We start from the raw sequence: 23,984 nt of genomic DNA on the forward strand, positions 1-23,984 counted from the left end.
TCCATTATTACCCCAAATGCATTTCTGACAATTTGAAAGACACGTTCTGCTACTTTCCAAATAATGTTTATTACAAAAAATACATACAAAATGAATGGGGAAGAGGAGGCTGCTGCTGCAGAGGGGGTGGGTGTGAGGGTTGGGGTGGTACAGTGTGTGGGGGGGCTGGGAAAGAGTGGTGGGGAGCGAGTGCTGGGGGAGAGGTTGAATGGGGGAAATGGAAGACAGGGAGAATGTGGGGAGGGGCATTTGAGGGCTGAGGAGAGTGGGCAGGATGTGGAAGGTAAGGGTGGAAATGGGATTGAGAGGAGGGGCATGTAGAAACAAGGGGAGTGGGTGTGAAAGTGGGGGTGTGGTCAAGGGGAGTGTGAGGAAGGTGTAGAAGAGGGATCCATGGGGAAGGAGGCATACTGGTCTTCCGGTGGGGTTTCTTGAGGGGGCTGCTCCAGAGTGGGTAGTTCCAGATTCGGCACCTCCAAGGCTTGTTCCCCTGCTGCTTCCCTGGCTTTTTCTACAGGGAAACTCTGTGGCAACCTTGGCATTTGCCCCAAACAACTACTGCACGGGGGTTGGGATCCTCTGGCCGAAGGTGCATTTTGTTCAGCCCCTGCTTGACATAAGGCCCGGATATCATGACTAAGGTCCTGCAACACTGCAGTCTGCTCCCTGACCGCGGTGACAAGTCCAAGCAGGGTTTCATGTTGGAGCACCAGTAACCTTTCTATATTACTGGATGCATTAGAAAGCCTCCTTTGCTCCCATAATCTCTCCATGTTGAACACCAGCCTTTCCCCAAGCTTGAGAAGGGGGCTGGGTCCAGGTGGACGGGGTGCCGATCCAGCTGCATCCAATGTTGGCTGCAAGGAGAAACAAACAAAAAATGAAAGAGTGTTTAACACACAGCACAAGTGTACAGTAGGACAGGAGGGCTCGTCTGACACCAAACACTAGATCATGTTCTTGTCCCACCCCTAGGACCAGGTATTGGTGAATGCCTTTCCCTGACACATTACACTGGATGAACATTTGACTGAAATGAATGGTTTGGCATCTTTCCCCAGACTGATACCTTCCTGCTGATTTGTCACATGCACATCACTCCCTCCAGCTCCTGACTAAGCAACGATCCAAAAAAAGTAAGTTACACATCACGTTGCCAAGTCCTGCCCAGCCAGGAACGGAGTTATACTCTAAATGGGTGACTCATTAGGGAGAACATCTTTACCATCTCTTACCGGATGTTCAGGCAACTCAGGTGGAGGTGACGGCATTTCACACAAGTTTGGAGTGCCTGAACTTCCCTACACCACAAAACAAAAAAAACAATGCATGACATTTCCCAAATACACATGCAACATGCATTTGTACATCCCCACCCCATTACAGCAGTTCCCGTACCCCAACATCAGATGCAGATTCTTCTCCCACTCCAACAGCTGGGGCCTCCAGGGGCAAAAGATGATCTGCAAATAGAGTTCAAGATGCTGATTAGTAACAGATACTAGTTGGGCTGTATGTATGATGTGACATTTGTGACCAAGGTTTGAGGGATTGCTCATTGGTATGTTCTTCACTCATTTATCCAGACAAATAGGACACTGGCAGCCACAGCCCAGGAGACTGTTTGGGAGAAGAAAGAGGCATGGTAAGGCTCAGGAGCAGGGGCCACAAGAATGAGGGGCCACCTTTCCTGCCAAACAAGGAGGCAGATGTGTTAGGATGGCTCCATTATGCCCATAAGCTACTGCAGCCATTTTGACTATGGGCTTCAAACATGAAAACAAAATATATAACATTTGTCATTAAGGCAACATTCCAAAAAGGATTCAATAGGTTATAGAAGGGTCACCCAGGGGGAAAAAGGGGTCGGATCAAATCTAAATGTTCCCCAAAATATTTCCAAAACCAAATGCATGTAAATGCACCCAAAAGAATTGTTGATATAACTGTTGATCTGAAGAGACCAAGAGCAATGCATCCAAAACTCCTTTAATCACTTTTAAACCGCAGGCCTCCTGCAAACTCAATGTGAAAAAGAAAATAATGAACTCATGTGGCAGTCTCAGAATATCCAAAAACATTAAACAGCCTTTCCAGATGATTGGAAGCTGAGCTACAAAGGGCGGGACTACTCAATATTGAACCCTACGGACTAAGACTGGGATGTCATTGAAGTTCATGTGTGCGGAAAGGAAGTCATCCCAGCAGTGTTGGCAATATAGTGTATTTGTCAATGACCAATAGATTAGTCTTTATGATGTCTTTTGGGCTTTAGACAACTTAAATTCCAAGATTCTCGGTGGATAAGTCTGGCAAAGGAATAGATCTTCCTGCTAGTCATGTGATGTGCCAAAACAAAGCAGTCTAATTATTGGCCCCAAGTTTACATAAGAGGCCCAAAGCATTAGTTAGGTTCCATTTTTTTTTTTGGGGGGGGTGAGCACTTTAAATGATTTGCCCCTGGGAATTCCTTTTTCAAGCATTGAAAAAATGAAAATTTTGTGTAATTTTATTTGGATCTGGCTGGGTTTTTGGACTCCAGGAAAATGGCCCCAAGAATACTCAGTCATGGTACAGTATGTATTTGATTTGGCCTCTACATTTTGAACAAAGGCAAAATGGTCGCCTTCACTTGGAACTTGATGATTGGGTGAGCAGCTACATTTCTTGATGTTGACCTCAAGTTTTCCTATGCTGAAGTCCCAGATCACATGATGAAACAAGTCAGGAGAGGGGCCCACTAGATATTACTGCCAGCAGTGTCAGCACGGCTTTTTTAACCACTTGCCTACCGGGCACTTAGACTCCCTTCCTGCCCCGGACAATTTTCACCTTTCAGCGCTGTCACACTTTGAATGACAATTGTGGTCATGCAACACTGTACCCATATGACATTTTTATCTTTTTTTTCACACAAATAGTGGTTGCTTCTGGTGGTATTTAATCTCTGATGGGTGGTTTGTTTTTTGTGCTATAAACAAAAAAAAAAAGAGCTAAAAATTTTAAATCAAAAAATGTTTGTCTTTGTTTCTCTTTTTCAAACAGGTAATTTTTCTCCTTCACAGATGTGTGTCAATGAGGCTGCACAGATAGGCAGCACTGATGGACACTGATGAGGTAGCACAGATAGGCAGCACTGATGGACACTGATGAGGTGGCACTGATAGACAGCACTGACTGGCAGCACTGCTGGGCTCTGATCATTATTATTATTACTTCGAGTTTATATAGCGCCAAAGGGTTTGCTCAGCGCTGTACAATAGGGGGGGGGGGGACAATACATGGCACAGTACAACAATAACAAACAACGTACGAGGGGTAAGAGGGCCCTACTCTTTCGAGCTTACAATCTAGGAGGGAGGGGGTAAAGGTACAGTAGGAAGTGGCTGAGGGGAATGAGGGGTGGGAGGAAAGAGGGAGAATGGCCGTTAGGTGAGGGTGGGGTAGGCTTCCCTGAAGAGATGGGTTTTGAGGGAGCGCCTGAATGTGAGGAGGGAAGGCGACAGTCTGATGGATTGGGGCAGTGAGTTCCAGAGGATGGGGGAGGACCTGGAGAAGTCCTGCAGTCGTGCATGGGAGGAGGAGACCAGGGAGCAGGATAGAAGGAGGTCCTGTGAGGAGCGAAGGGTACGGGTAGGGCGGTACTTGGGGATCAGGTTGGTGAGGTAGTCAGGGGCAGTGTTGTGAACGGCTTTGTAGGTCAGGATTAGAAGTTTAAATTTGATGCGTTGGGCAATCGGGAGCCAGTGGAGGGAGAGGCAGAGGGGGGTGGCAGAGGTGGAGCGGGTGGTGAGGTGGATGAGTCTGGCAGCTGAGTTCAGGATGGTCTGGAGGGGGGAGAGCCTGCACTTGGGTAGGCCGGTGAGAAGAGAATTACAGTAGTCAAGGCGTGAGATGATGAGGGAGTGTACTAGAAGTTTGGTGGTGTCTGGGGTGAGGAAGGAGCGGATCTTGGCGATGTTGCGGAGATGGAGCCTGCATGTGTTTGTGAGTGATTTGACATGCGGTTGGAAGGAGAGGTTTGAGTCAAGAATGACGCCAAGGACTTTGGCTTGCGGGGCGGGAGTGATAGTGGAGTTGTTGGTGATGATGGATAGGATGGGGGGGGGGGTGTTGGCAGGGGGAAAGACGAGGAGCTCGGTTTTGGAGAGGTTGAGCTTGAGGAAATGTAGCGACATCCAGTCTGAGATGTCATTTAGGAGGTGAGTGATGCGGGCGGAGATAGTGGGGGTGAGGTGAGGGTGGAGAGGTAGATTTGGGTGTCGTCAGCATAGAGGTGATAATTGAAGCTGTGGGAGTGTATGAGTGTGCCCAGGGAGGAGGTGTAGATGGAGAAGAGAAGGGGTGCAAGGACAGAGCCTTGGGGGACCCCAACAGAGAGGGGGAGGGAGGGGGAGGTGGCACCATTGTAGGTGACACTGAAGGAGCGTCGGGATAGGTAGGATGAGAACCAGGAGAGAGCGGTGTCTCTGATGCCAAGGGAGAGTAGTATATTAAGGAGGAGGGGGTGGTCAACTGTGTCGAAGGCCGCAGAGAGGTCCAGGAGAAGGAGGACAGAGTAGTCGCCCTTGGCTTTGGCGTTTAGTAGGTCGTTAGTGATTTTGAGGAGGGCAGTTTCAGTGGAGTGTAGGGGACGGAAGCCGGACTGTAGTGGGTCAAGGAGGTTATTGTCTGTAAGGTGGGAGCTTAGGCGATCGTAGACTATGCGTTCAAGGAGCTTGGAGGTGAGTGGCAGCAGGGAGATGGGTCTGAGGTTGTTGGGGTCCGCGGGATCCAGGGAGGGCTTTTTGAGGATGGGGGTGATATGCGCGTGCTTTAGGGGGGAGGGGAATGCGCCAGTAGAGAGGGAGAGATTGAAGATGTGGGTGAGGGAGCGGATGAGGGAGGCGGGGGGTGACCGGAGGAGTTGAGAGGGGATAGGGTCCAGGGGGCAGGTAGTGAGGCGGGCTTCTGAGAGGACTTTGGCGACTTCCTCAGTAGTGACAGGGCTGAGGGAGTGCAGTGCAGGGGGGGTTATGGTGGGCGGGGCCTTGGGAGAGGTGGGGGGCAGTGCGGTTGTGAGGGCAGATGAGGGGGGAGATGAGGGGGTGACGGGGGTGAGGAGGCGAGGTGGGGAGGTAGATTGCAAGTTGACAATGTCCTTACAGATAGCGTCAATCTTGTTGTGGAAATGGGTGGCAATCTCGTGGGCGGTGAGAGAGGTACTGAGTGGAGGAGGGGGGGGGAGAGAGCAGGGAGTTGAAGGTGGAGAAGAGTCGGCGGGGGGAGGAGGAGAGGGTGTTTATTAGGTTAACAAAGTAGGCCTGCTTGGCGGCGTGGAGGGAGGAGGTGTAGATGAGAAATGCAGATTTGTAGAGGGAGAAAGTATGAGGGGACCTGGTTTTGCTCCATAGTCTCTCCAGCGCACGACTGCGACGTTTGAGGCGTTTAGTGCTGTCGGTCTGCCAGGGTTGAAGCAGTCTAGGTTTGATGTTGCGTGTGGTTAGGGGTGCCAGAGAGTCTAGGGCAGCTGACAGTGAGTCGTTGTACAAGGTGGTGGCTAGGTCAGGACATGACAGTGGGAGGATGCTGTCGTGTAGGCAGTCGGCGGCAGAGTCGAGGGGGGCCGGGTTCAGGTTGCGGAGATTGCGGCTGGTGATGGTTTGGCGTTTTTGGGGGGGGGAGTTGGGGGAAGGGGAGATGGAGAACGTGATGAGGTGGTGGTCAGAGAGAGGGAAGGGGGTGTTAGAGAACTGGTTAAGGGTACAGAGGTGGGAGAAGATGAGGTCCAGGGTGTTCCCTCCGAAGTGGTTGGAGGATTGAGTGTGCTGTGTGAGCGCGAAGGAGGAGGTTAGGTGGAGGAATTGGGAAGTAGCCGGGTTGTTGTCGTTGATGGGGATGTTGAAGTCCCCGAGGATGATGGTCGGTAGCTCAGAGGAGAGGAAGAAGGGGAGCCAGGCGGCGAAGTTGTCCAGGAAGTGGGGTATCATCAGGTCAATGATCATCAGTGAGCTGGTGATCGGTGCTGATCTGTTCTCTGCCAATTGTCGGTTATCTGCAGTACTTTCCTCCCACTGTGACATGAGGAAAGTGCAGCCGATAACCGGCAACTGCATTTACCGGTGATCTACCGTGATCACGTGGTAAAAGGCCGCTGTGATTGGCCTTTTACCACATCATGTGATCAGCTGTGTCCGTAGGACACAGCGACCCCTGAGATGGCTGGGTGTGCACCCCCAGGGGCATGTGGGAGGGCATGTCATAGGACGCCCTCCCCGGACTCTAGCCAAATGACAGCTACAGTGCGGGTGACAAGTGGTTAAACACTACTCTGGAAATCAGCATCCTTAAGGGGGCCAATAAACTCATTGAATGGAAATGTAAACAATCATGAGCTCTTTTGGGCTTTACTTTTAACAAGGATTTGCCTGGAGACCTGCGGGCTTAAAAGGAGACTTACTGATTCCAAGTGGAGTGGAGGAATGTTGCCAGTTCTGCCACCCATAGTGGTGACCAAAGTGTGTTTGACCTTCCCTTTGTGTGGCTCAAACCTGAAGGTGAGCGGCACGATTGGGAGGTGATGGGTCCCTGTAGTGGATCATTTCCTGTATATTGAGCAGGCATGATATATGATGTCACTAAACACCAAACACATTGGATATTCTGGGACTGTCAGAGTTGAGCATGTTGATGTTGGTCAGATTACATGTATGTGTTTACATGCGTGGAATGTTTTTGTGTCTGAGAGAACTTGTGAAGTTGCGAGGACGAGTCTGATTTGGAACGCTCGGGAGATGTCAGCTAGTTAGTGATGTTTGGACCTTTATTGCTCTCATCAGTTAGTTCCCCCATTTGGTTTGGTGGGGTTACCCGCTTTTCTTGGTCCGGGGAAACTGGTCCCAGGACATTTGGCAGGGATTAGACACATTTCTGTGTGGTAACAGGTTTTCACACGGATTTCTCTAGGGGTTTGAGCGCAATACAGTGAGGAACCCCAAAGAAATCCAGTGTGTTGTGGAGATATATTTGTGTTCACACAGAGTTTAGCATTGGTTTGTTCTGCATTCCTAAGAGGATGCTCATTGGCTGATCCTGAGTGATTATAATTGTTCTAGACAAGCACATTAATACATACCCAGATCTTCCTCCATTCCTGACTGCAGTGGGGGGAGCCGCTCCTCCTCCTCCTGCTGATGTTGTGCTGTGAATAGGACATTGACATGTGAGATGATGTCTGATGTTCTAGCAGCCTGTTCAACATTACGGGGTGCATTCCCAATGAGTACTTACCAGGAGGGAACACCTCTGGATCAGCGTATGTGTGATCTTCTGGCTTGTCCTCTGATGGGCTGGCTGGGGCTGCCCCTGCCTTGGGACTGGCTATAACACAAAACAAAATAAACAACAAATGGTAAATGTTAAAAAGATAACACAACTTTGAAGACACAATATGGACATGTGTAGTGTACTTACCACTGTGGCAATCATCATTATCTCCATGAGCCTTCACCCCAACAATCGTGTTGAGGCTGATGATCGGCAGAAGTGCCAGTTCTGTCTGAGACAGGTCCTGCAGATGGTCAGGGTCCACCCCTCGTCTTGTAACATGTCCCTGCTGAGCCCACAGAGTCAGCTTCTCCTTTAATCTCCGCCTCAGATCACGCATACGCTTCTTCACGTTCTTGAGGTTCCTGCGTAACATCCTGCCCACTGCATTTACGGCCACCGTGATTTCCTTCCACAGACGGTCCTTTGCTGCCTGACCACTGCGGGAGGACCTGTGCCCTGCGATGCATTCAGCCCGTTCTACATAAGCAACCACCAGGGCCCAGGTCTCATTGCGGGAGAAGGGTGGAAAGTTGGGCTTGGACCGGGACCTTCTACCTGCCCTTGATGTCCCTTCTCCTGGGCTCAAAGGGGAGGCATCAGACCCAGGTGAGGTACTCAGCTCAGCTTCCGCCTCTTCTCTGAAGGAAGCCTGGCCCCTTCTGCCACCAGCTTGTGACCTCCTTACATCACAGCCAGACCTCCGGCCCACCATGCCCCCCCTGGCCCTAGTGGACCCCTGGGCCCCAGTAGCCCCCCTGGCATCACGGCCAGTGGGGGGCCTAGTATCCCCCCTGGCACCATGACCCCCCCTGGAACCCTGGACTCTTTGCCTCCTTGGGGGTGCCATGGGAGGATAAGTGGGCAGTGAGTCTGACTAGGTGCTGTTTGCAGCAGAAGCAGCAGGTCCTAAGTGGCAGGATGTCCGTGTGTTAGGGTGAAAATCTGCAACAGAAAAAAGGGACATACAGTTGTGTCCAAAATTATTCAACCCCCAATGCTGTAAAGGGGTTTAGGGACTATAGTGTACATTTGGAATTGTATTCAGAATCAAATCCTACAAGGACGTTGTAACTACCCAAATGCAACTAAAATGACATCAATTGTTTATGTAATACAGTAGTAAATGGTTCTTATGTGGTTTCTTCATTGCCACAATTATTCAACCCCTTAAAGACTACCACTCTGAAGAACAGAGGTTCATACAGGTGCTTTCCATCAGGTATTGAAAACACCTGTGGATGTCACCGAGCAGCAATCAAGCATAATAAGCACCAATTAGGCAGCTTTAAAATGACTGTGATACTCAGCTCCTTCTAGACATTTACTGGTGTGGTTACAAACATGGTGAAGGCAAGAGAATGGTCCAGGAAGACAAGAGAAGAGGTGATTTCTCTTCACAGGAAGGGCAATGGCTATAAGAAGATTGCAAAGATGTTAAACATACCAAGAGACACCTTAGGAAGCATCATTCGCAAATTCAAGGCAAAGGGCACTGTTGAAACGCTACCTGGTCGTGGCAGAAAGAAGATGCTGACTTCGACTGCTGTGCGCTACCTGAAGCGTAGAGTGGAGAGAAGTCCCCGTGTGACTGCTGAGGAACTGAGAAAAGATTTGTCAGATGTGGGTACAGAAGTTTCAGCCCAGACAATAAGACGCACACTGCGTAATGAAGGCCTCCGTGCCAGAACTCCCAGGCGTACCCCCTTGCTGTCTCCAAAGAATAAGAAGAGTCGACTGCAGTATGCCAAAAGCCATGTGGACAAACCACAAAAGTTGTGGGATAGTGTTCTGTGGACTGATGAAACAAAATTAGAACTGTTTGGGCCCATGGATCAACGCTATGTTTGGAGGAGGAAGAACAAGGCCTATGATGAAAAGAACACCTTGCCTACTGTGAAGCATGGTGGAGGGTCAATCATGCTTTGGGGCTGTTTTGCTTCTGCAGGTACAGGGAAGCTTCAGCGTGTGCAAGGTACCATGAATTCTCTTCAGTACCAGGAGATATTGGATGGAAACGTGATGCAGTCCGTCACACACCTGAGGCTTGGGAGACGTTGGACCTTTCAACAGGACAATGATCCCAAGCATACCTCCAAGTCCACTAGAGCATGGTTGCAGAGGAAAGGCTGGAACATTTTGGAGTGGCCATCGCAGTCACCAGACTTAAATCCGATTGAGAACCTCTGGTGGGACTTAAAGAAAGCAGTTGCAGTGCGCAAGCCTAAGAATGTGACTGAACTGGAGGCCTTTGCCCATGAAGAATGGGCGAAGATACCCGTAGATCGCTGCAAGACACTTGTGTCAAGCTATGCTTCACGTTTAAAAGCTGTTATAACTGTAAAAGGATGCTGTACTAAGTACTAAGATTGAATGTCACTTGGGGGTTGAATAAAACTGATAATGCTGTGAGCACAGAAAAGACATTTGTGGTTATTTCATTATAACTGTTATGTTATATTTGTCTGACCTACAAGTGCCTCTTTAATGTAAATGTAAGCAAGATGACTGAATGATCAAAAGCAATGTCAAACTGGCCAAAACACTCAATTTCAGTGGGGGTTGAATAATTTTGGACACAACTGTAAGGGCAAGGGTCAGTTGTCTGGGCTCCAAAGACAGCACATGCCCTGGAGGAAGGGCCACACTTACCAAAAGAAACAACCGGCCCTCTTGGCCCAAGGGGGGGCAGAAACGTCAAAATCCTGCAATGAGAAAAAAGACAGAAGGGCAATAGGTGTCTGGGCTCCAACTACAGCACATGCCCTGGCAGGGGCCACACTTACCAAGACAACCAAATGGCTCTCTTGCCCTGGGATGGAGGGGGGGCAAAGTATTCCAAAATCTGCAATGGGGAAAAGGACATAAGACATATGGCCTCCAGAAAAAGCCCAGGGCCTGCTTGAGGGGGACCCCAAAGCCACGTAAAAAATGCCAACACAACCAACGTGGGGGGTGATACATTAACAGGTCTAGAGGAAGAAATACTAGGTTTGGCCAGACAAACGCCACATTAAGATAATTAGAATATGGACAGAGCCACAAAAAAATCAATCAACCAATCAATGTGCAAATTAATATGCAAATGTGAAAAGCAGCTCACCTAACCCTTAACCAGGTGTGCATATAAATAAAAAAAAAGGGCAGCGCTCCTTCTTACTAGATGACCACAGTGTTTAACCAATCATATGTTAAAATCAATAAGAATAAAATAAATAATCAAAAAATATTCAAAAAATAAATTATCCCCAACAAAAAGTGTCCTTATATGACTTTTTTTAATAAACTCAGAGTTGTGAAAAAAATGTTTTTATAAAATGTCGGCCAGTGGCGTACCTTTCCAAACTGGACACTAGGCTCAAGGTTGGCCACCTTGGCTGTGGGCTATCTCAGCAACAGCCCTCTTGGTGGCCGAAGCTGACAAGTTGTCACTGGGTCAAGAGATCTGTGTCAGGAGTTCCACACCACATTCAGGCATTGATGGATTATAAGGGAAATCACTGGTTTACTAACAGCCGGATGGTCAAATACCAGGCCATGCTGTATGACAATCCTCAAATCCATTTAGAGACTGTTAACACTCTGAACCCCACCACCCTGCTCCCCACCTCAAAAGAACCCCTAATACACGACTGCCTCCAGGTAATGGATGAAGTCTATGCTAGACTTGAGAGACAGTCCCTTGGGAAAGCCAGATGTTGAATATTACATTGATAGCAGCAGTTTCGTAAAGGATGGAATCCGCTATGCCGGTTATTCAGTGGTCACACAGGAAACAGTGATTGAGGCAACAGCCCTACCACAGGGGACCTCTGCACAAAAAGTGGAATTAATTGCCCTGACCTGAGTGCTACAACTAGCTGCAGGCCTAAGACTGAATGATTATGTGGGCTCTAAGTATGTCTTCCTGACTCTTCATGCTCATGGAGCCCTGTACAAGGAAAGAGGACTCATCACATCCAGGGAAAAGAGCATCAAGTATGGGACAGAAATACTAGAACCTTTGGAAGCAGTATGGGCCCCCTCGGAAGTTGCAGTAATACACTGTAGGGGTCATCAAAAGGGAGACTCCCAGGTGGCCAAAGGCAACAGAAAAGCAGATCAAGCAGCCAAAGGGGCAGCACTTCAGCGGTCCCCACAACAGATTATGGCCCCTCTGTTCTCAGTACCACTCTCTGAATGGGACCCAATCTATACAAAGGCAGAACAAGAATGGACAGAGACTGAACCTGGAAAGTACAGGAAGACTGGTGGTATCAACTGCAGGATGGAAGAATTGTCATTCCAGCTACTGTAGCAACTGAATTAGTGACAGAATTCTACAAGGGAACACACACAGGCAAAACAGCCATTGAATAGGCCCTAGAGAGATATTTTTACATTCCCTGTCTATCCACGCAAGCACAAGCAGCAGCCAGTAGATGTGTGGAATGTGCCAGAAACAATCCAAGACAAAGGCCTGTACCAACTCCCAGAGTACAAGCAGTAGGGCCTCACCAATGGAAGAATTAATGGTCAACTTCACTGTTATGCCCCCTTCAGGAGGATATAAATATCTGCTGGTGGCCGTCTGCACCTATTCAGGCTTGGTGGAAGCCTGGCCTATACGAACTGAAACTATCAGAAGTGGTCAAATGCCTAATACAGGAAATTATCCCCAGATATGAAGATCCCTCCTCCATAGGCTCAGACAATGGTTCTGCCTTTGTTCACAAGTGCCTTCAGATATTTGCAGCCATACTCAAGACCACTCGGAGACTACACACTGTATACAGGCCTCAAAGATCTGGAAAAGTGGAAAGAATGAACCGCACCCTAACGTTACAACTGGCAAAACTCTGTCAGGAAACCCAAATGAAGTGGACCTTGATGCTGCCCATTGCCTTGTTGAGAATCTGGAGTACTACAACAAAGAGGACAAATTTATCCCCTTTTGAAGTACTATATGGTAGGCCCCCACCCATCATTGGAGGTATCAAGGGAGACTTACACCAGATAGGAAGGGTGGTGAACCGTGAACTGTTACAGAAATTGGGGGAGAACATGCAGGATATAGGGAAGTGGGTTCAAGAGAAACTCCCCATACGCCTGTCCAACCCCGTCCATCCTTTTGCACCAGGAGATGCAGTGTGGGTAAAGGAGTGGAGCGTAATCCCTTTAGGGCACAGATGGAGGTCCTTACACTGTTCTGCTATCCACTCCCACAGCCATCAAGGTGGCCAAGGTGACCCCCTGGATACATCACTCCAGAGCAAAGTGAGCTGCTCAGCCATGAATCTGTGGTATCACCACAGATTCCTGGCTGAGTAAAGCAGACCCTCAAGACCCCTTAAAGCTGAAGCTGACCAAAGAGATCAGAAGGAAGGACTCCAGCCCTGCTCTCAGCACATACCTGGAAGCTGTTGAGTCTACGCATGGTGGAAGAAAAGGTTACATCTGACCAGAAGGAAGAATTCCAGCTCTGCTCCAGTCATACCTGGAAGCTGTTGAGTCTACGCATGGTGGAAGAAAAGGTTACATCTGACCAGAAGGAAGAATTCCAGCTCTGCTCCAGTCACACCTGGAAGCTGTTGAGTCTACACATGGTGGAAGAAAAGGTTACATCTGACCAGAAGGAAGAATTCCAGCTCTGCTCCAGTCACACCTGGAAGCTGTTGAGTCTACACATGGTGGAAGAAAAGGTTACATCTGACCAGAAGGAAGGACTCCAGCTCTGCTCCAGTCACACCTGGAAGCTGTTGAGTCTACACATGGTGGAAGAAAAGGTTACATCTGATCAGAAGGAAGGACTCCAGCCCTGCTCTCAGCACATACCTGGAAGCTGTTGAGTCTACGCATGGTGGAAGAAAAGGTTACATCTGACCAGAAGGAAGAATTCCAGCTCTGCTCCAGTCACACCTGGAAGCTGACTGGCCAATGCACAGCACAAGATGGGAATATACACGGATAGGATGCCTGATAAAAATGTTTTAATAAAATGCTGGTAGCCATAGTAATAACCCTGACTAGAACGATAGGGAGGAGGGCAGATCATGTGACCCATGTATGGAGACTACAAGAGTAGGATCTGTAACCACTAGAATGTTACTATGGCATTCTCATTATCAAGGTGAGGGAACAATGACTGACACTTGTGTACATAATGAAACAACGTATTCAATGTGCACGGTAGGGAACCAGGTAACCTGTTATGACCCCACCTATAGACCCACTAAAACCTGGTTGACCATATGGAGCTACAGCTCCACAGGCAAGCTGGTAAACCGTACCCTGATAACCAATCCCAATGCTGCAGCGAGCCGGATCTTTGATGTATGCTCTGCTATTAACCTAAACTATTCCCCCAGGAAAGGTTGCGGGGGGGGGGTTAGAATGGGAAAGGGAGTACCTAGCAAATGGTAAGTATATTTACTTAGGGAAGCGAGGAAATGGCTGCAATAATGAATTCTGAAATGACTGTCCTCAGTGGAGTTGTGTAGCATGGGGAACATGGGGAGAGGAAAGTCATGACGCCAGCCTTTAGTCCTTGCCGAGCTTATCCAGCTGTCCAATAGTAAGACTGCAATCCATGTAATGGCCATGTGGTAATATCAACCCCTAGCTGTCCAAGATCAGTAAGTCTGCCCTTAGACCCGTATGATTTGGGTAGTTAGTGGTTAATTGGTGATGCTTTATCTCATTCAAACTTTCGCTACGATAGCATCAAAGGGGGGAATGTGGTAGCACCCAGATATGGCAGAGTTCCCCTTTAAACCGTAACATTTCTAACAGGATCTGCTTGCAAGTCAGAAGTGGTATCGCGCTCCACTACCAATTGCAAAAATGTGAATAAATAAATATTAAATAAATAACAGTCCAGCTTCGAAAGTGTGCATAATATACACTCTATTGAAGCTGGACAATTATTTATTTATTTCCATTTTTGCAATTGGTAGTGGAGCGCGACACCACTTCTGACTTTATATTCTATGACACAATGGTATGAGGATGTGTATAGTGTAAGCGAACCACTCATTTTCTCATATTTCTTTACACAATTTTTCTGATAATCTCATTATTGTATCGATTTTACCACACAGTATTGGTAATCTTTAAATATTTTAGCATACACCATAGTAGCTCACAAGACCCCACACTTCAGTATCTGCTTGCAAGGTTTTTGGCTCATAGTCCCTCCTCCCTTATTTCCTGTGAATACTGTGTACCGGCTCCTAGCTGGTATTCTTATCTGCAGCTGCTGTCCAAGGTTATTCTGCAGAGTTTAGGAGTCCTGTTGAAAATATAGGAAGTGAAAGAGGAATGTATGTATTGTGACGTAATCGTTGGTATATACGCTTGTAAGAAGTTTTCTATAACTCACTCAGCTTTGCAGGCTTGTGCCCGGCTGGGTCAAAACAGCACTGTTTTTAATAAATCATTTGTATTCCTCAAATCCATGTCTGGAGTTTTCTGGTTTGCCATAATTGCTACTACAATGCTTTGTCCATTAGTTTCAAAACACAAGAGCCGTGATATAAGTTTTTATCTAGGTGGTACAGGACACCTTCTCGGCTAGCTAAGATTTTCCCTGGGTCTGATAATAGATGATGGCAGGGGTGTCCTCAGGAAGGCACCTTTTTACATCTTTGGTGGCATTGCCCCAAGATTCAAAAGTATTTGAGGGATATTTCCCCCTGGATCCAGAAAACGACCCTTCAACCTATTGATTTCACCCCTCTACACTATCTGTTTCATGGCACCCCTTCCTCAATCAAAATGTATAAACATAGTGTTACTCTGCATCTTTTGTATGCTGCTAATGCCTATGGAAGCAGAGTAGATGCCCTACAGTAGCAGAGTGGAAACAAGAGGTTGAAAGGGTCTATCAGGCCGAACGCTGGAACCATACTGTCAAAAACAACCTTGAGAAATTTCATGGCATTTGGGATCGGTGGTTGTACTACTCTATGGAATTAGAGGACCCAGTTGACTCTCCTCCAGATACGGGCTCTCTACAATTCTCAATCCTTTCCTTGGGTCCCCCATCTGGGCTTCCAAACCCCCCCCTCCACCAGCTGGTGTCCCTCTGCATGCCTAGACCCAGAAACTCTATGGCCAGCTTGCCATGTGGTGGGTCTCTCCAAGGTTCTGCTCCCTGAATTGTCCCCCTCTTGTTTTAGCATGAGCATCGTGCCCTCAATCCTGTGTTACTATTCCTATTCTACTGGCCCTATACGGCCTCTAGTACTCTCTTTTGTTCCCTTCTTTTATTTTTCTTTTCTCTGGATTATTTTTATATGCTTTGCCTTCTCACATGAGTGCTGAGTTTCTGCAAATGCCTTTTGTGCTATATAATGGTATTTTTACTGTCTAAGTTTGAAGCTTGAAGTATACGGGGGGGGCATGTTTGATCCTTCGCCCTGAGATTGGCTGGCCTCGAGCAGAGACGTAGCTCCTGCGTGGCGGTCAGATCTATGGGTGATACGTTTTGTGAAGCTTCTCGCTGCCATGACAGCGGGTGGGGGTATGTGGCATGTCATCTGTACTGTACCATGTGCTGGACCTATACTTGTATTACATCATTGTACGCTGGGTCTGCTATTGGAACCTTTTCTAATATTGATATCTGCCCTATATGTTTCTGTGTGTCTTTATTATTACTGTTTCTTTACCTTCTATTTTTAAAATCTTTAATAAAAACAGATTATACAAAGAAAAGAAAAACATAAAAGTGGATGACCAGCAAGGCATGCGTATCATAGGTAAATATTCAAATCAATCAGGGCAGAGTTTCAACATCATAAAGAGATATTGGACCATTTTGTGTGAGGACAAATATCTATCACAGATCCTATCTACAGACCCCAAGATAACCTACAGGCGGGGGAGGAATTTGAGAGACATGTTAGTACATAGTCATCTAGAAAAACCTCTAATACATCAATGAAACACACTTGGCTGCCTGAGAAACCAAAAGGTAGTTTCAGGTGTGGTCACTGTAAGGCACGGACTTTCTTCAGCAATACCAAGGAGTTTGTTACTCCTAAAAATGGGGAGATTATTAAAATAAGAGATTGCTATAATTGCAGCGCAGAGGGGGGGATTTATGCTTTACAATGCCCATGCCCCCTAATATATGTAGGAAAAGCAATTTGCCCCTTTAGGAGAAGAGTTCTTGAACATGTGAATGATATTGCTCCAAACAAGGGTAGACCAGTAGCAGGACATATGATACAAAAACATGATGGATAGCCTGATCTCTTAGACTTTTGGATTATTGACAAATATAATCTGGGTCCTGGAAAAGGGGACCGAGATAAATGTCTTTTGCAGAATGGATCTTCCGTTTAGGATCAAGGGCACCTCATGGTGTAAATGAAGGATTTACCTTCCTTCCTTTTGTGTGTGATGGGGGGGCATTTTGATGATCATCTCTATATATAGAGGTGAAACAAATGATAGGTGCCATTGTGCCACCGTGTGCAGCTGAGCACAACTTCCACCCACTATGTGACCTATTTTGGTTCTTTGTATCCCTGACAAAGCTGTTTTCTGGAGTGAAACATGTAGAGATTCTTTTTTTCTTTGGGAACACTTTTTCAATGCACATGGTAATCACTCCGCTCCCTTTTTTTGGAGAGGTTTGCATTTTACAAAGCATCATTTGCATTCCTCAAGACAGAGAGGTATTTTGTCTGGATATGGTGATGTATGGGGCTTATCCACGAGAGGATGACATTCAGGCCTGTGGATGAGTGAACCCATATTACATATATGTTACAAGATAGATTATACAATCCAATTAGTTTTGTCCAGGGGGGGGGAACTCCATTTCCTCAACAGAGATTATAGAGTCAAGCTGATAGGCTTCTGATCAAACTACAGGACCTCCTTGTATGCCGTCACTTCATCTAAAATGGGATTATATAAAGCCATTAATTACAGCTGAGCATACGTTGTTTATATGTTTGAATAAAGGTTATATATTTTAGATTCATCAATTGGCCAGATGGTGCGAAGGGGAACATACCTTCATCCAGTATAGATTTTTTAAACTCTAGATCTGAACACAAATAGTAAAATCAAATAATATTCCCATAATCCTCCTCACCTTACCTTTCAAGTCCCCATTTTATTAAAGCCCCATTTCAGTCTGAGGTATAATTCACCCACACAGGACCCCCACATTCCATAGGTTAAAAATGTGTCAATTCTGGCGTCATTACATACAACACGTGACAAGCAGTGCTACTGAGGATGCTAAGGGCCCCCCACATCCTAAGAGCTATGAGGTCAGTTTGATGTCATAGGATCCTCTGACTCTGGATGGAGGGACATTGAGAGGAGGAGCAGTAAGGTCAGTGTGATGTCATAGGATTCTCTAACTCTGGGTGGAGGGACATTGGGAGGAGGAGCTCTGAGGTCAGTATGATGTCAAAGGACATATAGACTCTGGATGGAGAAACAATGGGAGGAGGAGCTGTGAGGTCAGTGTGATGTCATAGGATTCTCTGACTCTGGATGGAGGGACATTGGGAGGAGGGGCTGTAAGGTCAGTGTGATGTCAAAGGATTCTCTGACTCTGGATGGAGGGACATTGAGAGGAGGAGCAGTAAGGTCAGTGTGATGTCATAGCATTCTCTAACTCTGGGTGGAGGGACATTGGGAGGAGGAGCTCTGAGGTCAGTGTGATGTCATAGGATTCTCTAACTCTGGGTGGAGGGACATTGGGAGGAGGAGCTCTGAGGTCAGTATGATGTCAAAGGACATATAGACTCTGGATGGAGAAACAATGGGAGGAGGAGCTGTGAGGTCAGTGTGATGTCATAGGATTCTCTGACTCTGGATGGAGGGACATTGGGAGGAGGAGCTGTGAGATCAGTGTGATGTCATAGGATTCTCTGACTCTGGATAGAGGGACATTGGGGGGAGGGGCAGTGAGTTCAGTGTGATGTCATAGAATATATAGACTCTGGATGGAGGGACATTTGGATGGGGAGACTTGAGGGGTCCTCTAGATTAGGCTCCCATGCAAACCAAATCCTTGTTCCTGGGTGCGTCCTACCTCTCCTAAACTGAAGAGTGACCTTTGACCTTTACCATCCAGAAATCTGTCCGGAATCTGTGGAAGTAAGCTGTCATGTGATCAGGTGACGTGTGGAGGAACGGAGTGTAAATAGCAGACAATTGTCTCCAGAGCCCCTAATGGTGGGGATGGATTTGGCGGCGTGCTGGTGCCAAGTTTCCTCCCCCCAGGGTCACTGCAGGTGTGGAGAAAAGCTGTGTAAGAGGATATGGAGGAGAGATGAGGAGGAGATCCAGGAATCAGGAGAAAGGTCAGGGCAAGCAACAGACGAGCGCATCCAAGAGACCAAGCCGGGGTCACTACACAGAAAATCAATCCAAGGAAACAACAGGCAGGACGAGGAATAGCAAGAAGGAGCTGAGAGACAAATGAGAATATTGCTCAGCCAATGGGAGATGATCTCAGCATGACTTCCATCATGAAGGAGATGAGGGGGAGGGGAGGAAGTCACTGAAGGTGACCATAGATCCATGAAAATTCAGCTGGTTCAGCAGGGATCGCTCACATTTCCATCCATGTGTGGCCACTGCCAGATAAAAGCCACTCCCCCAGTGGCTACAGCCAATAGCTTCAGTGCTGATCTGTGTATTCTAAGAGCGGAGGAGTCCCCCCATTGTCAGAATACAAGAGTGCAGCAGGGAGGATTCCCCCATCCACCTCCAATGTGTGGATGGGGGAATCACTTCAGTTTTTATGGTCATCCCGCTGGCTGAACGATAAAACTGAACCATGTAGGCCAGCTTTGGGAGCAAATATATTATCATCAACTCCTCCCCCTGAAGGGGATCATCTGGGTTCCCACACTATATATGTGTGTATCATCATCTGCTGGATATAAAAGACATCACAGTGACTATGGAGGAAGAGGACGGACATGACTATGGAGGAAGAGGACGGACGTGACTATGGAGGAAGAGGACGGACATGACTATAGAGGAAGAGGACGGACATGACTATGGAGGAAGAGGACGGACGTGACTATGGAGGAAGAGGACGGACGTGACTATGGAGGAAGAGGACGGACGTGACTATGGAGGAAGAGGACGGACGTGACTATGGAGGAAGAGGACGGACATGATGGGGGGGTTACTGGGTGTAAATAGAACATAACATCTTATTACCTCCTCTGCTGCCACTTCCAGGAACGTCTCCTCTCTGCTTCGCTTCCACACTGAAAGTCTTGTCTGTACCTGACATCACTTCCTGTCTGTACCTGACATCACTTCCTGTCTTTCATAGAGACTTCCTGTCTGGGTAGACGTGAGATCCCCACCTTGTGGAGCTCAGAGGAACTGCAGCCCCGAGAAGCGTCTGGTAGTGTGACCCCGGCCTTGTGCTGGGTGTGTATGGACTGTAGATCCTTATAGAGGGGTCACCTCCACTCCCACCAAGGGGAACAGAAATATATGACTGCTCGGGGGAGGGATTTTGGCCCCTTTGATTCTGCAGTAACATTGATGGCAGATTTAGTCCTGTAGAACATCTGGTATAAGGTATATTTCTGGGGTCACACTACCAGATGCTTCTCGGGGCTGCAGTTCCTCTGAGCTCCACAAGGTGGGGATCTCACTTCTACCCAGACAGGAAGTCTCTATGGAAGACAGACAGGAAGTGATGTCAGGTACAGACAAGAAGTAGAGAGGAGATGTTGGTGGAAGTGGCAGCAGAGGAGGTAATAAGATTTTATTTCCTATTTACACCCAGTAACCCCCCATCATGTCCGTCCTCTTCCTCCATAGTCATGTCCGTCCTCTTCCTCCATAGTCATGTCCGTCCTCTTCCTCCATAGTCACTGTGACATCTTTTATCTCCAGCAGATGATGAACATATATAGTGTGGGAACCCAGATTAACCCCTTCAGGGGCAGAACATTCCCCCACTTCATTTTTTTGACTATGGGGGGACTCCTCCGCTCTCAGAATACACAGATCAGCACTGAAGCTATTGGCTGCAGCCGCTGGGGGAGTGGCTTTTATCCGGCAGTGGCCACACATGGATGGAAATGTGAGCGATCCCTGCTGAACCAGCTGAATTTCCATGGATCTATGGTCACCTTCAGTGACTTCCTCCCCTCCCCCTCATCTCCTTCATGATGGAAGTCATGCTGAGATCATCTCCCATTGGCTGAGCAATATTCTCATTTGTCTCTCAGCTCCTTCTTGCTATTCCTCGTCCTGCCTGTTGTTTCCTTGGATTGATTTTCTGTGTAGTGACCCCGGCTTGGTCTCTTGGATGCGCTCGTCTGTTGCTTGCCCTGACCTTTCTCCTGATTCCTGGATCTCCTCCTCATCTCTCCTCCATATCCTCTTACACAGCTTTTCTCCACAACTGCAGTGACCCTGGGGGGAGGAAACTTGGCACCAGCACGCTGCCAAATCCATCCCCGCCACCCAATGTTCCTCCACCCAGAGTCAGAGAATCACCGCCATACACCATACCAATGTCCTTATCACCACCATACACCATACCAGCATCCTGATCACTGCCATACCAGAGACCTGATCACTGCCATACACCATACCAATGTCCTTATCACCGCCATACACCATACCAATGTCCTTATCACCGCCATACACCATACCAATGTCCTTATCACCGCCATACACCATACCAATGTCCTTATCACCGCCATACACCATACCAATGTCCTTATCACCGCCATACCCCATACCAGTATCCTGATCACTGCCATAGACCATACCAGCATCCTGATCACTGCCATACCAGAGACCTGATCACTGCCATACACCATACCAATGTCCTGATCACTGCCATACACCATACCAATGTCCTGATCACTGCCATACACCATACCAATGTCCTGATCACTGCCATACACCATACCAATGTCCTTATCACCGCCATACACCATACCAATGTCCTTATCACCGCCATACACCATACCAATGTCCTTATCACCGCCATACACCATACCAGCACCCTGATCATCCCCATACACCATACCACTGTCCTGATCACCACCATACACCATACCAATGTCCTGATCACCACCATACACCATACCAATGTCCTTATCACCGCCATACCCCATACCAATGTCCTTATCACCTCCATACACCATACCAGCATCCTGATCACCTCCATACACCATACCAATGTCCTGATCACCCCATACACCATACCAATGTCCTGATCACCACCATACACCATACCAATGTCCTGATCACCACCATACACCATACCAGCGTCTTGATCCCCACCATACACCATACCAATGTCATGATCACTTCCATACTCAATACCAGTGTCCTGATCACCCCATACACCATACCAGCATCCTGAACATTGTCATACCTCATACCAATGTCCTAATCAGTGCTATACGTCATACCAGCATCTGGCATTTTAGGGTCTCAACTGATCAATTTTCAGACATATATCCCATAGTTTGTAGACTCTATAACTTTCTCACAGACTAAATAATATAGACTGTTTTGGATTATTTTTACCCCCAGAATGTACCAGCATACATTTTGGCCTAAATGTATGAAGAAAGATTATTTCATTGCAAAATTTTATAACAAAAACAAAGAGAGCAAATGTTTTTTTTTTCAATTTTTTTGTATTTTTTTTATTTATATAGCAAACAAAAAAACAAAAACAGTGATGATCAAATACCTTAAAAAAATCTCTATCTCAAAAAATATAAAAAACATTCATGTGTAGTATTGCATGACCGCACAATTGTCATTCGAAGTGCAACAGTGCTGAAAGATGAAAATTGGCCTTAACTGGGAGGGGGTGAAAGTGCCCGATATTGAAGTGGATAATAGATAGACATGACTGGAGAGGTGAGGAGGATTCTGGGAATATCATTTGATGTGACTATTTGTGTTCAGATGTAGAGTTTTCCTCCTGTGAAGTCTGGAGATCATATGACATCACATTGCCTCCACCTCCCTCCCTGATAGAAGAGAGAAAGAAGAAGAAGATTCTAGAAGTCACCAGAGAGATCACTGAGCTGCTGACAGGAGAGGTGAGCGGTGCCGGGAATTCTGGGACATTCTCCAGTAACAGACAAGGGATGTGTCTGGATGGTGACTGTATCATTGTGTGTGTCAGGTTCCTATAAGGTGTCAGGGTGTCACTGTCTATTTCTCCATGGAGGAGTGGGAGTATTTAGAAGGACACAAGGATCTCTACAAGGACGTCATGATGGACAATCAGCCGCCCCTCACATCACCGGGTAAGAGGAGACTTTATTGTAAAGGAGAGAGCAGTACGGAGGATCCACCTAGATCCCCCATCATCTGATAAACACATAGAAACAATGGATTCAGTCAGTGTGTGTGTTTCCTACAGATGGATCCAGTCATGGGAACCCACCAGAGAGATGTCCCCGTCCTCTGTATTCCCGGGATTCCACACAGGAAGGTCACACCATCCCTCACCATCATCAGGTAGATGATGACAATTATTGGTAGTTGTGATTTATACACAGCATGTTTGTTACAATGAATGTTTTATTATATCTTTCAGAGTGGAATCCTCGGGGATGATAATATTGATGTTAAAGAAGAGTATAAAGAGGAGGATGAGGAGTATGGAGTGATGGAGGAGTTTTCAGAAGGACACAAGGATATGATGGAGCCACCTAATACCAGGAACCCACCAGAGAGATGTCCCCGTCCTCTGTATTCCCGGGATGCCACACAGGAAGGTCACACCATCCCTCCCCATTACAAGGTTGGTGGGATGGCGCATCTAGAACATGGATTCATAGAGAAGATGTGTACATTTTTATGTGAGTTTTTATTTTACAGATGATATTTTCTCTCATTTCCTTGATTTAGAGTGGAGATCCAATCGATATAGAATTTGAGGTGAAAGCAGAAGAAGAAGAGGCGTATGTGAGGGATGATCAGCAGTCTATGGAGGAGGATGGAATAACGGGGACATTTATAGAGGAGGACACTCCTACAGAGATCAGCACAGGTGGGTCATGAACACTAAATCCATTCCTCCACCCATACTGCTCACTGATTGGTCCAGAGTAGGGCGGGGACTGGGTGATATCAGCCTGTAATCCCCTGGTCACTTTCCTGAGCTGTGTTCCCTGTCCTGTATTGCTGGATTTCTCTCGGATAATCTTCCATCTCTGTGCTGCAGACACAATTTATGTATCTAGACTGGATTTATGGAGGTTCTGGGGTTCAGCTGGCAGAAAAATATTGATTTTTACTCTAAGCATTGCATAATGTAGGCACCCAGGACATGTGACTGGGGTCTCCTGCCTTGTGCCTGACTCTTCCAGGGGACCTTCTCTGTTATCTGCTGGCTGTGCCGGGTGGAGGGATATGTCTGTAGTGTCTCAGACCCAAGTCACTGAGTGCAGTCTCAGGAGATGGGAGGCAAGCAACCCTTTAAGGACCTTTAATTACTGAATAACAATATTATGAGTCCTGGCCCTTACACTGTATACATTATTATTATTATACAGGATTTATGGCGCCAATGGTTTGGTCAGCGTTTTACATTATAGTGGGAGACAATACAGCAACAATACAGTTCAATACAAGAGGGATTTGAGGGCCCTGCTCCTTCGAGCTTACAATCTAGGAGGGAGGAGTGAATGGTACAGTAGGTGGTAACT

General features: G+C 47.2%; 1 protein-coding gene across 3 annotated transcripts; it reads right to left on the bottom strand.

Moving 5' to 3' along the window:
- Positions 1–50: 50 nt before the first annotated feature.
- LOC149441883 (uncharacterized) lies at positions 51–19,566 on the bottom strand. 3 transcript variants are annotated; one of them, XM_089656792.1, is made up of 8 exons: positions 19,492–19,566; positions 9,958–10,010; positions 7,453–8,250; positions 7,270–7,359; positions 7,115–7,180; positions 1,399–1,463; positions 1,236–1,301; positions 51–857 (listed from the first exon to the last, which is right to left on the bottom strand). In XM_089656792.1, the coding sequence occupies exons 3-8, from the start codon at positions 8,153–8,155 to the stop codon at positions 357–359; spliced, it is 1,491 nt and encodes a 496-aa protein (XP_089512918.1). In that variant the 5' UTR covers positions 8,156–8,250; positions 9,958–10,010; positions 19,492–19,566; the 3' UTR covers positions 51–356. The 3 variants fall into 3 exon arrangements, with proteins under 3 accessions (XP_089512918.1, XP_089512920.1, XP_089512919.1); XM_089656794.1 differs by lacking the exon at positions 1,236–1,301; XM_089656793.1 differs by lacking the exon at positions 19,492–19,566 and having other exon boundaries at positions 9,958–10,378.
- Between the last annotated feature and the right edge of the window lie 4,418 nt (positions 19,567–23,984).

This window comes from Staurois parvus, unplaced genomic scaffold (genome assembly GCF_062004578.1).
Source record: "Staurois parvus isolate SC_StPar_1 unplaced genomic scaffold, SC_StPar_1.0 ptg000940l, whole genome shotgun sequence".
Taxonomy (NCBI): Eukaryota; Metazoa; Chordata; class Amphibia; order Anura; family Ranidae; genus Staurois; species Staurois parvus.